General features: G+C 40.9%; 1 protein-coding gene across 3 annotated transcripts in view; it reads left to right on the forward strand.

The window, feature by feature from the left end:
- Positions 1 to 14,081, forward strand: part of VPS13A (vacuolar protein sorting 13 homolog A) — a 162,437-nt gene that overhangs the window by 8,758 nt on the left and 139,598 nt on the right. For all 3 annotated transcript variants that reach the window (XM_035100322.3, XM_035100323.3, XM_088652968.1), the window contains exons 5-11: positions 1,070 to 1,171; positions 2,764 to 2,870; positions 4,711 to 4,770; positions 6,274 to 6,333; positions 9,534 to 9,614; positions 10,029 to 10,086; positions 13,290 to 13,417. In XM_035100322.3, the coding sequence (XP_034956213.1) occupies positions 1,070 to 1,171; positions 2,764 to 2,870; positions 4,711 to 4,770; positions 6,274 to 6,333; positions 9,534 to 9,614; positions 10,029 to 10,086; positions 13,290 to 13,417 (596 nt within the window). The remainder of the gene's footprint in view (positions 1 to 1,069; positions 1,172 to 2,763; positions 2,871 to 4,710; positions 4,771 to 6,273; positions 6,334 to 9,533; positions 9,615 to 10,028; positions 10,087 to 13,289; positions 13,418 to 14,081) is intronic.

Below are 14,081 nucleotides of genomic sequence, written 5' to 3' on the forward strand. Positions count from 1 at the left end.
GTAAGATAAAATCATGTTTATTTGATTGAATTTCTTTTTGTTTTTATTCATGCAATAGTTTTAGTCGACAAAACAAATTTTCCCCAGTGAGTTGAAAATGCTGCCAGCCTTCCCATGTTACATATAGTTACACAAAAATAAACAATTTGGCAGGTAATGTTCACGGTTGTCAAGTGTCTGGTGTCCATTACTAATGCCTGAGCTATCTTACTATGCCTAGCTATATGGTTCATTAAAGAGCAGGTTCCACCCCTGTCCAGCTCTGTGGAGTGGTTCTTCCTTACTCTGGTATGGTCACTAATTATTATAGGAGGTGCCAGTGTCTGTGTACTAAGAGCATTAGGATAGGTTTGCAACTAGGAGTAGCTGGCAGGGAGGGGCATCTTTCCTCTTTAACCATGACTGGTAACCATAGGACAAGCCTTGGCTAAAGCTTGTGGTTAAGCAAGAGAGGCCTTAATCATGAGGCAACTGTGTTACATTAAATCTTATCTTAACTGCTTTACTTACTTCAAAAGCCTGTGAAGGGCAAAGCAGCTGCAATCTTCTCAGGATCCAGCATGTTCAGGCTAAGCCCTTAGTGTAATATGCAGGTTGAGCCATTGTTGGACTCCAGTTCTTATCAACCCCAGCTAGCATGGCCAATGATGAGGAATGAAGGGGGTTGTAGTACAACAACGTATGGAGGGCCACAGGTTCCCCAAACCTGTTTTACCATTGCATGCAGGCACAGAAATGACTTTCAAGTAGCTTTTCCAAAGTCACAATCCTCATTAAAAAAGAAATGAAATGTTTTGTTTTCAAAGAATAGGAACACAGTGGCTTTTGGTAGGTTTCCCCTTACTCTTAAGAGTGTGGACCCTAAAGCACAAACACAGGATAAGATACAGCACAAGATACAGATACTTTGTGATTGAGAAATGCTATTAAACTGGATTCTGCACTAATATGTGAACATGTCTTAAATCTCATTGCTTTGACTTGTTTAATAAATTAGTTGCCTGTTTCATCACAACTTGGCTTTATTGTGATCTTAAAATGTGAAGTATTAATTCATCCATTTTGTCAGGTATTAAATATGATGCAGAAAAAGAACTAAAGCAACAACTAGAAGCAAAGCAGAGAGAACTTCAAAGAATAGAAGATGCAAAGCAAAAGATTGCTGACATAGGTAAGGAAAAAGAATATACCAGTTTTTAATTGTGGGAGTAGAAGTTGCCAAACATCTAAAGCTGCAGTTCTGTACCCACTCACCTGGAAGAAAGTCCCATTGATGGGACACACTTCTCAACAGAGATGTATAGTATTGTGCTGTAAGAGTGGTAAGATTTACTTTTCAGTGAAAGTGCTGAGGGATGAGGGTAATACATTTTAAAAGACTTTCTGGTAAAATCGAAAGAGTTGAAGCTGATGTTTTGTGAATAGTTGATTTTATGTTGTGGTTATTTATTACTCAACTGTGATTTATTTTAGAAGAGTCACATTCTGAGTCTTTGGTTAACCAACATTATTTTTTAATTATTGTGCATGCTATTGCTAAAGAGAAGTGCCACGGTTTGGCTACACTTTGCTAAATCTCCTAAGCGGCACAACCCATTAGATTGGTTTCCCATTTTGTGAATTATTTCCGTAACAATAAGATTTCAAATAGTTGGGGATGAGAGGAGTTGCAGCCTAAAAGTTGCAGATGGGCGGGGTATAAATAATAAATTATTATTATTATCATCATCATTATCATTATTATATATTACAGGCACGGAATTATTTATTCCTGCCTTAAAACATAAGGAGGCACCCAACAGAACAACAACAAGAAGAGCCCAAATCACACCTACAATTTAATGTCCTAATATTACTCCTATTATGTCTCTGGTTAAAAGTCATACCTCGGTGCAGTGGAACCTCTGTTTACGAACACCTCGGTTTATGAATTTTCGGTTTACGAACGTCGCGGACCCATATGGAACGGATTAATTCACCATCCATTACTTTCAGTGGGAAAGTTCGCTTCAGTTTATGAACGCTTCAGTTTATGAACATACTTCCGGAACCAATTACACCCATGCTTTGGGTTAAGTACGCTTCAGGTTGAGTACTCCGCGTACCCGTCTGGAACGGATTAATCCATTTTCCATTACTTTCAATGGGAAAGTTCGCTTCAGTTTATGAACGCTTCAGTTTAAGTACTCCGCGGACTGTCTGGAACAGATTAATCCACTTTCCATTACTTTCAATGGGAAAGTTCGCTTCAGTTTATGAACGCTTCAGTTTATGAACAGACTTCCGGAACCAATTGTGTTCATAAACTGAGGTACCACTGTATAAGTATGCTTCAGTTTGAGTACTTTCAGTTTAAGTACCCCGCGGACCCGTCTGGAACGGATTACTCCACTTTCCATTACTTTCAATGGGAAAGTTCGCTTCAGGTTAAGTACTCTGCGGACCGTCTGGAATGGATTAATCCACTTTCCAATACTTTCATGGGAAAGTTCACTTCAGGTTAAGTACGCTTCAGGTTAAGTACAGACTTCAGGAACCAATTGTGTACTTGAACCGAGGTACCACTGTATATGGAATTTAAGTACATCACTTTGCTAATCAGTCAACATTGGTTAAGTCTCTGTAGAGAATATCCAATGTTAGCCATACTCAAAGTAGACCAATGTGTATTGATTTCAATGGGTACTCTGAGTATCACTAACACTGGATGCCACTCTTTATGCTTAATCATATTAGGTATTAATTAGTTGTGCTTTGATTTAGAAAAAACAGAAGAGAAGCAAGACACTTTCATAGAAAAGCTAATTACTCAGGTCATCAAAAATCTTCAGCTGAAAATTTCTAACATCCATATTCGCTATGAGGATGATGTAAGTATTTGTGTATGGAATATCTATAAATAATTCAAGATGTGGTTACAGATAATTTGTTATCGAACTTGCAAGCCTACAAAGAAACTGTGAAGGTTGCACTGCTGCAGGGAATGACTGTTAGCTTTCTGCATGTGACTGTGCATGGTTGCAGTTTGGAACTCTCCAGGAGAGGTCCAAATAGTATGTTAATTTTTTATGCTTTGGGATATTTGGAGAAGAAAAAGCATGAAGCTGCTCTATTAATCTATTATTTTTGCTAGGCACTGTACCCAAATCAAAATAGGTAAGGCCCTGTTGTCATATTACGAGCCAGTTTGTGGATGGAACTTGAAAATGAACTACTGTATAAACAACAGCCTTGCTGTCTGTGGCAAGTGGATCAGGCCCGAGACACACATTTTAGGAATCTTTTTTTGCAAAAAGTATTGTAAGGATACCTGGATGAAAAACCAGACCACAATCTCGGATCTTCATTTGCAAGGACAAATAACTAGACCAAAAATGAATGTTAAAAGCTTTATTATCTAAAAATATTTGCACAGCAAGATGTTCTTTTCCCTTGTGGAGCTTGATCCTGGGGAAAAAGGAAATAGAAGTTGGAGTGAAGATATTGCCCTACATAGTATACTAACCCTAAAATACACAGAGGATAGAGTATGCTCACACATACACATATACCACAGACCCAGGTTAAGAATCATGTAACAAGCAATAACAGGAAAAAGGTGAGGCCTGCAGATACCTGTTGCCTCTTCAGATTTCTGCTTCTTTTAAGTCTTCTCTGAATTGTCATTCTTTCTTTCACTTGCAATCCATTTCCCAGTTGACTTCTTGGAATTGGTCTTCTCAGTTCCACTTGGTCTTCTCTACCATTGGCTTCTCTGCCCCATATTCCCTTCTTGGAGTTGGTATTGAGAGGGAACTCTTTTTATAGTCACATGTTGCAGCAAACAAAAATCCCGCCCCCCTAAAAATCCAGAAATCCAGTTGGCTTGTGTGAACATAATTATTCTCTCACAAGATCCAGGTCTGAATTATTTCAGTACAGTGGACCCTAGTGCTTTCCAAACTTTGTGTTGCAACACACTAGTGTTTGGGCTGCAGTGTGTAGGTGTGTTGCCAAAACACTCCCCGCACTTCTCCCAGGGCTGGAAAGGGGTTAGTTTAACATTTGCTAGTAAAACTGAATTACTTTGTCACGAAATAATGCATGTCTAAAAAGTGTGTCGCCATCATGAAAAGTTGGGAAAGCTCTGTTTTAGAGCGTATCGGTTTTCCCCAGAAGTAACTAAAACATTGAACATCTTCTTGCAAAAGTTAAACTTTTAACTAGGTCACAAATACAGCTTTACAAAAAATTAAAGAATAGCATAGAATTTGAGATGTTTCATACCCGTTTTTGAGGGGAAGGGAAATTATGAGGCTGCGGCAGCCAGCAGCTACGGCTCTTGGGTGCATTTTTATAAGATTTTCTGTTGAGTGACAGCAAAAGGGGGGGAGATTTTTAAGGGGGGGAGTTGGCTGGCGGGAGGGGGGTTATTGCTACCGGTAGTGGATGAAAGTTCTATCACTATGTCTTATTTTCGGGGTATGACTTATATCGTGCAATTGCCTAGAAATCCTGCTATGGCTTATATTATGGCTACATCTTAAAATAAGGGAAACACGGTACTTCAATACTAAAACAAACAATAGAGGTGATGGTGGGCATCTTTGCCTTGTGCCCTTGGAAGTCTGTTTTGTTTTATTAGATAAATAGTGACAAATCTTAAAGTTATCTTACCCAAGTTGCAAATCGTGTCTGTTTTGGTGAATAACCTTTTTTGTTTATTTTCAGATTACAAATAAAGGTATTCCGTTGTCATTTGGTGTCTCACTTCAAAATCTTAGTTTACAGGTACATAACTTTCAACTACTGCTGCATAACCCTATTTTTTTTAAAAAAAAATCATGTTATACACTCAAAGGAACTGCCAACCTAGCAGTTTGAAAACACGTCAAAGTGCAAGTAGTTAAATAGGTACTGCTATAGCGGGAAGGGTCCATGTGCTGCTCTGGTTCGCCAGAAGCGGCTTAGTCATGCTCGCCACATGACCTGGAAGCTGTATGCCAGTTCCCTCAGCCAATAGAGCGAGATGAGCGCCGCAACCCCAGAGTCAGTCACGACTGGACCTAATGGTCAGGAGTGCCTTTACCTTTACACTCAAAGGTAGATTTTTTTGGAACATGCAATAATGATTAAATTTGCAGTTAAATTCTTCAGAAAATGGAATGTCATAACAAATGGTAAAACCCACTATTAATACAGATATTTTGTTTTTTTGATAGTTCCCCTTAGGAAATACATTTTTACAGCTTTGGGGCAATCATAGAATGCTTTTTTGAAAAGATAGCATAATGGAATGGGCTTGTCTAGGGAGTGGAAGAACTGCAGTGTTACTCACCAGGGATTTCACAGATAGTAGTAGCCAAATGGAGACTGAGATGCATTCTGCTGGCCACATTCTGCTAAAATAGATGGGGCAAGAGGCAGAAGAGGGTGGAGCAGCTAATTTAAATTTTACCTTTGTACACTAGACTTGTTCTATGCACAGTTACATAGTTGTGTCTAAATGATAGCCGGGCAGGAGATTGAGTACAAATTCCTACCTCACAAAAACATTCAAGGAAGGGTGCAAAGCATCCCAGTAAGGCTGTAGTATGGTGAGCTAAAGGAGACTGCAGGGCCACATTCAGTCCCTGGCCTGAGGTTTCCCACCTCTGCACTCAACTATAGATGTGAATGAGAATTGCTTTCTTTTTGACTCTCATGCCCCCCCATACAATCAGGAGGACAAGTTTGGAAGGTTTTGATTCCACTTTCAGTTAACCATAGCTTGCTGTGTCACCGACTGATGAAGTGTAATTCGCATTAACTATGGTTAGTCTAAAATAAGACAATTTCAGACCATGGGTTCTGAAGCTGACTTGTTTTTATCTAACCATAATGAATGCTTATCACAGTTTGTCAGCCTGGGTGACATGATAAGCTGTGGTTTATCAAAAGTGGAAGCTTTGCAAACTCATCTTTGGTAGTGCAGGAAGGGAGAGGGGAACACTTCATCAAGAACTGGACCAGACTGTGTTCATAGAATCATAGAATTGTAGAGTTGGAAGGAACCACAGAGTTCATCTGATCCAACCCCCTGCAATGCAGTGTGATGTGATACAACTCATAAGCCCACTAGCCTGTTAGCTGGCAGGGGAGGGGGGATTACATTTTCTTGAAAATTTAATATTGTGCTTTATTGTAGGGGAATTTTTCAAGCTCATTTGATTTTTGTACAGTATTAGCCATGTGATTTTTTAAAAATTAGAATTCAAGAGATAATTATTTCATAATTTCCTTTTTGTCTTCTAGACTTCAGATCAAAACTGGAATCCATGTATACAGGATGCATCTACTAAATTGTTTTATAAGGTAAGTCATAGCTTGGAATGCTTCCCGTATAAATGTGTGTTCAGAATGTAATATAAATTGCATATTGCTTGTTGCAGTTGGATATTGACAACCTTTCTAAATTAAGATCAGTTGCTGTATGGCAAATCACATTTTGTTGCAATGCAAACTTTCCATAAAAACTTCTGTTGCTCACATTTCAAATTTTCAGTAGCTATTGTTTTGTTTTTCTTATCCTGTCTGTTGTATTGCATACTGGTAATTTTAAATTACCAAAAGTCAAGCATAAAGTTTATTTGCATCGGTCGGAATCCATTCACTGGTTGGGTATGATCTTATCTGGTGGGCAAAAAAAATGAAAGGCACAAATACAGGATGGGTGACACCTGGTTTGAGAGCAGTACATGTGAAAGGGATCTAGGAGTCTTGGTAGACCATGAATTTGACATGTGATGTAGCAGCTAAAAAAGCCAATGCAATTCTGGGCTGCATCAATAGGAGTATAGCATCTAGATTGAGAGAAGTAATAGTACCACTGTATTCTACACTGGTCAGACCTCACCTGGAGTACTGTGTCCAGTTCTGGGCACCACAGTTCAAGAAGGATACTGACAAGCTGGAACGTGTCCAGAGGAGGGCAACCAAAATGGTCAAAGGCCTGGAAACGATGCCTTATGAGGAACGGCTTAGGGAGCTGGGTATGTTTAGCCTGGAGAAGAGAAGTTTAAGGGGTGATATGATAGCCATGTTCAAATATATAAAAGGATGTCATATAGAGGAGGGAGAAAGGTTGTTTTCTGCTGCTCCAGAGAAGCGGACACGGAGCAATGGATTCAAACTACAAGAAAGAAGATTCCACCTAAACATTAGGAAGGACTTCCTGACAGTAAGAGCTGTTCGGCAGTGGAATTTGCTACCAAGGAGTGTGTTGGAGTCTCCTTCTTTGGAGGTCTTTAATCAGAGGCTTGACAGGCATATGTCAAGAATACTTTGGTGGTGTTTCCTGCTTGGCAGGGGGTTGGACTGGAAATTTAATTCATCAGTAAAAACATAGGTATGTTGGCAGATTCATTCCCCATCTGCAGTCATAGGATAGTTGTTTATCATATGACTGCATGTGTTTTTCATTCCACAAACTTTTTTCATTCCACAAACTTGACATGAGTCAACAGTGTGATGCAGCAGCTAAAAACGCCAATGCAATTCTGGGCTCCATCAATAGGAGTATAGCATCTAGATCAAGGGAAGTAATAGTACCACTATATTCCGCTCTGGTCAGACCTCACCTGGAATACTGTGTCCAATTCTGGGCACCAAAGTTCAAGAAGGATACAGACAAGCTGGAACGTGTCCAGAGGAGGGCAACCAAAATGGTCAAAGGCCTGGAAACAATGCCTTATGAGGAACGGCTTAGGGAGCTGGGTATGTTTAGCCTGGAGAAGAGAAGGTTAAGCCATGATAGCAATGTTCAAATATATAAAAGGATGTCATATAGAAGAGGGAGAAAGATTGTTTTCTGCTGCTCCAGAAAAGCGGACACGGAGCAATGGATTCAAGCTACAAAAAAGAAGATTCCACCTAAACATTAGGAACAACTTCCTGACAGTAAGAGTTGTTAGATAGTGGAATTTGCTGCCAAGGAGTGTGGTGGAGTCTCCTTCTTTGGAGGTCTTTAATCAGAGGTCTTTAAGCGGAGACTTGACAGGCATATGTCAAGAATGCTTTGATGGTGTTTCCTGCTTGGCAGGGGGTTAGACTGGATGGCCCTTGTGGTCTCTTCCAACTCTATGATTCTATGATTCCTCAAAGTCACCTGTTTGCAGTCATCTTTCAGTCAGCTTTCTGTCAGTATCTCATTCCTTCAGCAACACTTTTCAACACTCTGCCCTGATATCAACTGCTTTGGCTTAATCCATTTTTATTTACCCCTGCTTTAACAGTTGTTCCCCGCCCTCACACAATCATAAATTACCAAAAATCAAGCATAAAGTGTTTTCTGTAAGTTAGATATTTTACATATGACTTTTCAAAATTTTAAAATTTTGGAAGGAGTTAAGGTGCAACCAGAATGGCTGGTTTTGTGGCCACTTAAAAATATTTTAGAAGGGTTTTTAATGTAATTTATGTTAGAGGTCAATGACAGACTGATTGCGGGTAAACAAGCTGAGACATACTCCAAATGAGATGGAGGTTTTGTTGATTCAGTGAATGGCCCATCAAGGAATAAGTGTTTAACCTATTCTAGATGTTGAAGGCAGATATTTTGCATGCCTTGGTTACATCCTGGTTAAGATACTGCTGTACAGTCCTTGTTGGGGCAAGTATCTGTAAAGTTCAGTTGTTACAAGGTTGTTGTTGTTGCTATGTTTGTTTACTACTTTATATACAGCTGAATGCCAAACTGAGCTTCTAAGTAGTTTAAAGGTATAAAAACACACCACCCCCTGACCTTGTAATATGATAGCACAACACAGCCATGAGAGCTGAATCCCATATGAGATACAGCATTAGGGAGTGAAATACCCAACCTCTAAAAAGCAGAGGCACACAAAAAACAGGCAAAATTCACAGACAGTACCAGCTTCCCCCACATACATTAAAAACTGCAAGAGCATAATGGAGAATTTTGTAAAACTGCCATAGTAACTCATAAAGAAAAGTCGTTGCAGTGAATTGATGTCTAGAGTGTGTATCTGGTAACTAATTTGTACTGAATACTTGAGCTACTTTTGCATATTAATAGAACCTGGCCAAACTGCAATATGGTGGTATTCTGGGAGAAAAAGAAAAGCACTGATCCTGAAACCAGTCAATTAAAATATTCTTATTTTAATTGATTTTGACAGGATTTGTTTTTAATTAAATGTGTCTGTGATCAAATCCTGAGGGTACCATGTTTAAAAAACCTATATGTTTTAATTAATGGCATTAATCCCCCCAAATGTGGCATGTGTGCAGAAGCGGTATAATATACCATATTTTTCCATGTATAAGACTAGGGGTTTTTTAACCAAAAAAATTAGGTTTAAAATTGGGGCTCATCTTATACACGGGTAGTGCTGAGGGGTGTTTTCTTAATTTGGAGTTCCCCCAAATAGGGGGTGTCTTATACATGGGGGTGTCTTATACACGGAAGAATATGGTATATGGATCCTGTGTATTGCATGGAAAAGTATTGAAGGTGACAATTCAGTTGATTCTGCTTAAATGTTTCATTTCAGCTTCTTCGATTGGACAACTTTTTTGCATATTGGAATGTGAAGTCTGAAATGTTTTATCAGGGTGGTTTTAAAGAATCTTTGGTGAGTGAAAAAAGTATGATATTAATGCCATAAATTGTTTCAAGATAAGGTTTACTCAGTAGGGATTGCATTTTGTTGAATGTGTGGATTTGAAGTCTTCTGACTCAAAATGTATTGTTCTTTCTACTGTCTTAACATTGCAGTCCTTTCCTAATTTACTTGGAAATAAGCCCTACTGAACTTAGTAGAATTTTCATCTAAATACATGTGATTTTATTTATTTAAGGCATTTATGTGCTGTCCTTCATGTGATGTGTGTGTGTGTGAGAGAGAGAGACTTTGATTAGACAATCAGACCTTGTATCTTGGGAATATTTTTATATAGCTGCTGAGCTTGACTTGAGGCATTCTGCTCTTGGGTGTTAATATTCCATTTTTACACTTCATTTCTATTTCCCCTTTCTCCTACAAAAGAGTAACTTAAAAAATGGAGTTGCGAGCACTAACATGATTCCAGAAGGCTACAGTTTTGGTAAGTTCTTCATAGTATCTGTAATTCCACATATGGTTTCTTTGATTGTGTAGTTCTCTAGCTCTGGCCCTTCTGATCATGTGTATATTTATTTATTTATATTCATTACTGAATTTATATACTGCCCTATATCCAGAGGTCTCAGGGCAGTTCACAGAACAAAATCAAAATATGAAACCACAATATATATAGTCTAAATAAAACAACAACCCAATAACACCCCCCCCAAAAAAGAAAACGAAATTTAAAAGGGCATTGGATGTCAATCAAATCAACCAAAGGCCTGGTTAAAAAGGAACATTTTTGCCTGGTGCCTAAAGGTGTATAATGAAGGCACCAGGCAAACTTTCCTAGGGAGAGCATTCCACAGATGGGGATCCGTTGCAGAGAAAGCCTGTTCTCATATTGCCACCCTCCGGACCTCTTGAGGAGGAGGCACACGAAGAAGGGCCTCAGAAGATGATTTCAGGGTCAGGGCAGGTTCATATGGAACAAGGTGGTCCTTGAGGCATTGTGCTCCTGAGCCGTTTAAGGCTTTATAGGTCAAAACCAGCGCTTTTAATTGGGCCTGGAAACTAATTGGTAGCCAGTGCAGTGGGACCAGGATCGGTGTAATATGCTCAAACAATCTTGCTTCGGTGAGCAACCTGGCCACTGAATTCTGCACTAGCTGAAGTTTCCGAACTGTCTTCAGAGGCAGCCCTATGTGTAACGCATTGTAGTAAACTAACCTTGAGGTTACTAGAGCTGGTGAAAGGCACTCCGAGCCACTGAGGCCACCTGAGCCTTGAGCAACAGCAAAGTATCCAGGAGTACTCCCAAGCTACGAACCTGCTCCTTCAGAGGAAGTGTGACCTCTCACCCATCTGGTCTTGGAAACCACCCACTAACAGTGCCTCAGTCTTTGAGCTTCAGTTCGTTGGTTCTTACTCAGTACAGTACTGAGTCAAGACACTGGTCTAGCACTTCTACTGCCTCACCTGCAGATGTAAAGGAGAAATAGAGCTGAGTGTCATCAGCCTACTGCTGACAATGTACAGTGGCACCTCTACTTACGAATGACTCTACTTACAATTTTTTCTACTTACGAAGGGGGGGGGGGAAAGGTAAAAAAATGGCGGCAGGCTTACGAAATTTTCGACATCCGAACAGCTGCCCTGCGCTCACCGCCACCGGTGGATCGAGCCCTCGCTGCTGCTGCAAGGCTGGCCTTCTGCAGGCCTCGCAGGATCGGGGCCTCACCACCGCTGCGAGGCCGGCCTTCTGCCAACCTCGCGGGATTGGGTGCTTGCCGCCGCCGCGAGGCCGCCTCTCCTGCCCTCTGCTTCTCTGCTCGGAGTGCAACCGGAGCAGCCATGCGGAGGAAGCGCCCTCCGCCCCTCCACTTTCTCCACTATGAGCTTCCTGTTCTTACATCATCATCCTCAATAATAACAATAACAACAATAGTAAGTTCTTTAAGTAGATAGTGAGGTATATAGCCCAGGTGGTCAGAAGGTAAATCAAGGGTTATTCTTAGTTCCTAGGTAATTTGCAGTAGTTTGGCAAAAATTTCAGATTCCTATTAATGTGCTGCACTTCTTCAAGGGAGCTCTCTGGCCAACATAAGTGAGCCTACTTTATCCTTATATAAAGTTTAAACCAATAGGTTTGACTGAAAGTTAGGAAAGCTAGTGACTGTCTCAAGGCCATATTGTGTTTCGTTGATGAGGTCTGTTGAACCACCACATTCCATCTTATACCACACTGACAGCTGGGGAGGTTGCCTCAGGGATGCTGGCTCATTCATAGGTTCCCTCATTCCACAACAGAACCGAATTGCATCAAATTAGGGCAAAGTGTACCTTGCCCATCAGGGAGGGATCTAGCGTAATTTTTTTTTTATATGTGTTCACACTGCGTGCGCAGATGTCACAGCCTTCCTCCATAACCGCTGAACCGAATTGCATCAAATTAGGACACAATGTTCCATGCCCATCAGGGAGGGATCTGGCATAATTTTTCACCTTTCACACCTAAAATAATGATTAAATACAAAAAAGTGGTGCCGAAATTATACATCACCAGCAGAAGCTCTGAAGACTCCAGCAGCATCCAATAGAAGGGCATATCGCGCACTGTCACCAGCAAAAGCTCTGAAGTACGGCGCCAAATAATGACATCATCAACCGAGCAACTGAAACCACCAAGGTGCCATTACCAGACAACCCACAGAGTCAGGCCGGGGCCAAGGAATGGAGATACAGGGCGGAGGCCTCGGCTCACATTTAAATACTAGCCCAAGCCAAGGCCGACAGACTGGGCCTTGCCTCTACTTTACAGACTAGGCCTTGGCTCTATTTTACAGCCTACGGACTAGGCCTCGGCTCCACTTTACAGACTAGGCCTCAGCTCTACAGCCTACAAACTAGGCCTCTACTCTACTTTAAATACTATCCCGAGTGGAGCCCTGGGTGGGGGATGGGGGGAGGAGGGGCCCGAATAGGTCATGGGCTGACGTAGGGTGGGGGGAGCCACAGGGTGGGGGTAGGGGGGGACAGGATACCTCATGGGTCGCTACAGGATGGGAGTAATCACAGGGATGAGACACAACAACGGGGGGGGGGACACATAGTCCTGGGGGGAACGGACACATCCTCCTCCTTTCCTGGGAAACAAGGACCCAAAGTCAGGCACAGCAAACAATCATAAAATAATAATAATAATAATAATAATAATAATAATAATAATAAAACAGATCCAAGGACAAAGTTCATACATCCGCAAAAGCATATTACATCAAAACAGGTAGGTAGCCGTGTTGGTCTGAGTCGAAGCAAAATAAAAAAAATCCTTCAGTAGCACCTCAAAGACCAACTAAGTTTTTATTTTGGTATGAGCTTTCGTGTGCATGCACACTTCTTCAGATACCGTATCTGAAGAAGTGTGCATGCACACGAAAGCTCATACCAAAATATAAACTTAGTTGGTCTTTAAGGTGCTACTGAAGGATTTTTTTTTATTTTACATCAAAACAGTAACCAAAAACAAGTTATGCAACCATTACTATTCAAAACACAAATGACATCAATACTCCCCCCCAAAAAAAACCCACAGCAACGTGTGGCCGGGTCAGCTAGTTAAATAATAATTTTTTTGACATGATCCACTTCTCTTTTGACTGCCTTGTTCTAAAATTCTGTTTTTTGTTGTTTTTGTTGTAGTATTCCGTCCAATATCAGCTAAAGCCAAGCTCCGTATGAATCCACGATCTGATGTTGACTTTTCTGCACCAAAACTAGATCTAGATGTGAATCTTCAGGATATAGCCATTGAACTTAATAAACCACAGGTAACTTTCCAGAAATGATTTGAATTGAAATAAACTTCATTTTTCTCATTGACCCGGAAGCACATTATAATTTGACATTTGAAAACTTTCCCTGTTGCAGATGAACTTTCTAAAATACAGTGGTACCTCAGGTTACAAACACTTCAGGTTACAGACTCCGCTAACGCGGAAGTAGTACCTCGAGTTAAGAACTTTACCTCAGGATGAGAACAGAAATTGCGCGGCAGCGGGAGGCCCCAATAGCTAAAGTGGTACCTCAGGTTAAGAACAGTTTCAGGCTAAGAATGGACCCCCGGAACGAATTAAGTTTGTAACCAGAGGTACAACTGTAATAACAATAATATAATGATGATAATGTACACACACACACACACACACACACACACACACACACACACACCCCTACAGCTGATCTTTATATGTACCGTAGATGGTGTCCCCCTGCTTGCATTGCTTCCCACCCCCTCTCGCTGCCCCAGTTTCCCTCCCCACAACTGTAGTGTGTTTTCTTCCACGCTTCCAAACCACAAAAGAGTTGGACTGTCTCCCCTCTGCCTCTCCCATCCATAGCTTCCCTCCAAAAGAATCTCTCTCTTCCCACCCTACCCCATTTATCTTTCTTCCCACCCTCTCTATTGCCATCATCTGCTACAAAATGTCTTCC

Source organism: Zootoca vivipara, chromosome 10 (genome assembly GCF_965207765.1).
Source record: "Zootoca vivipara chromosome 10, rZooViv2.hap1.1, whole genome shotgun sequence".
Taxonomy (NCBI): domain Eukaryota; kingdom Metazoa; phylum Chordata; class Lepidosauria; order Squamata; family Lacertidae; genus Zootoca; species Zootoca vivipara.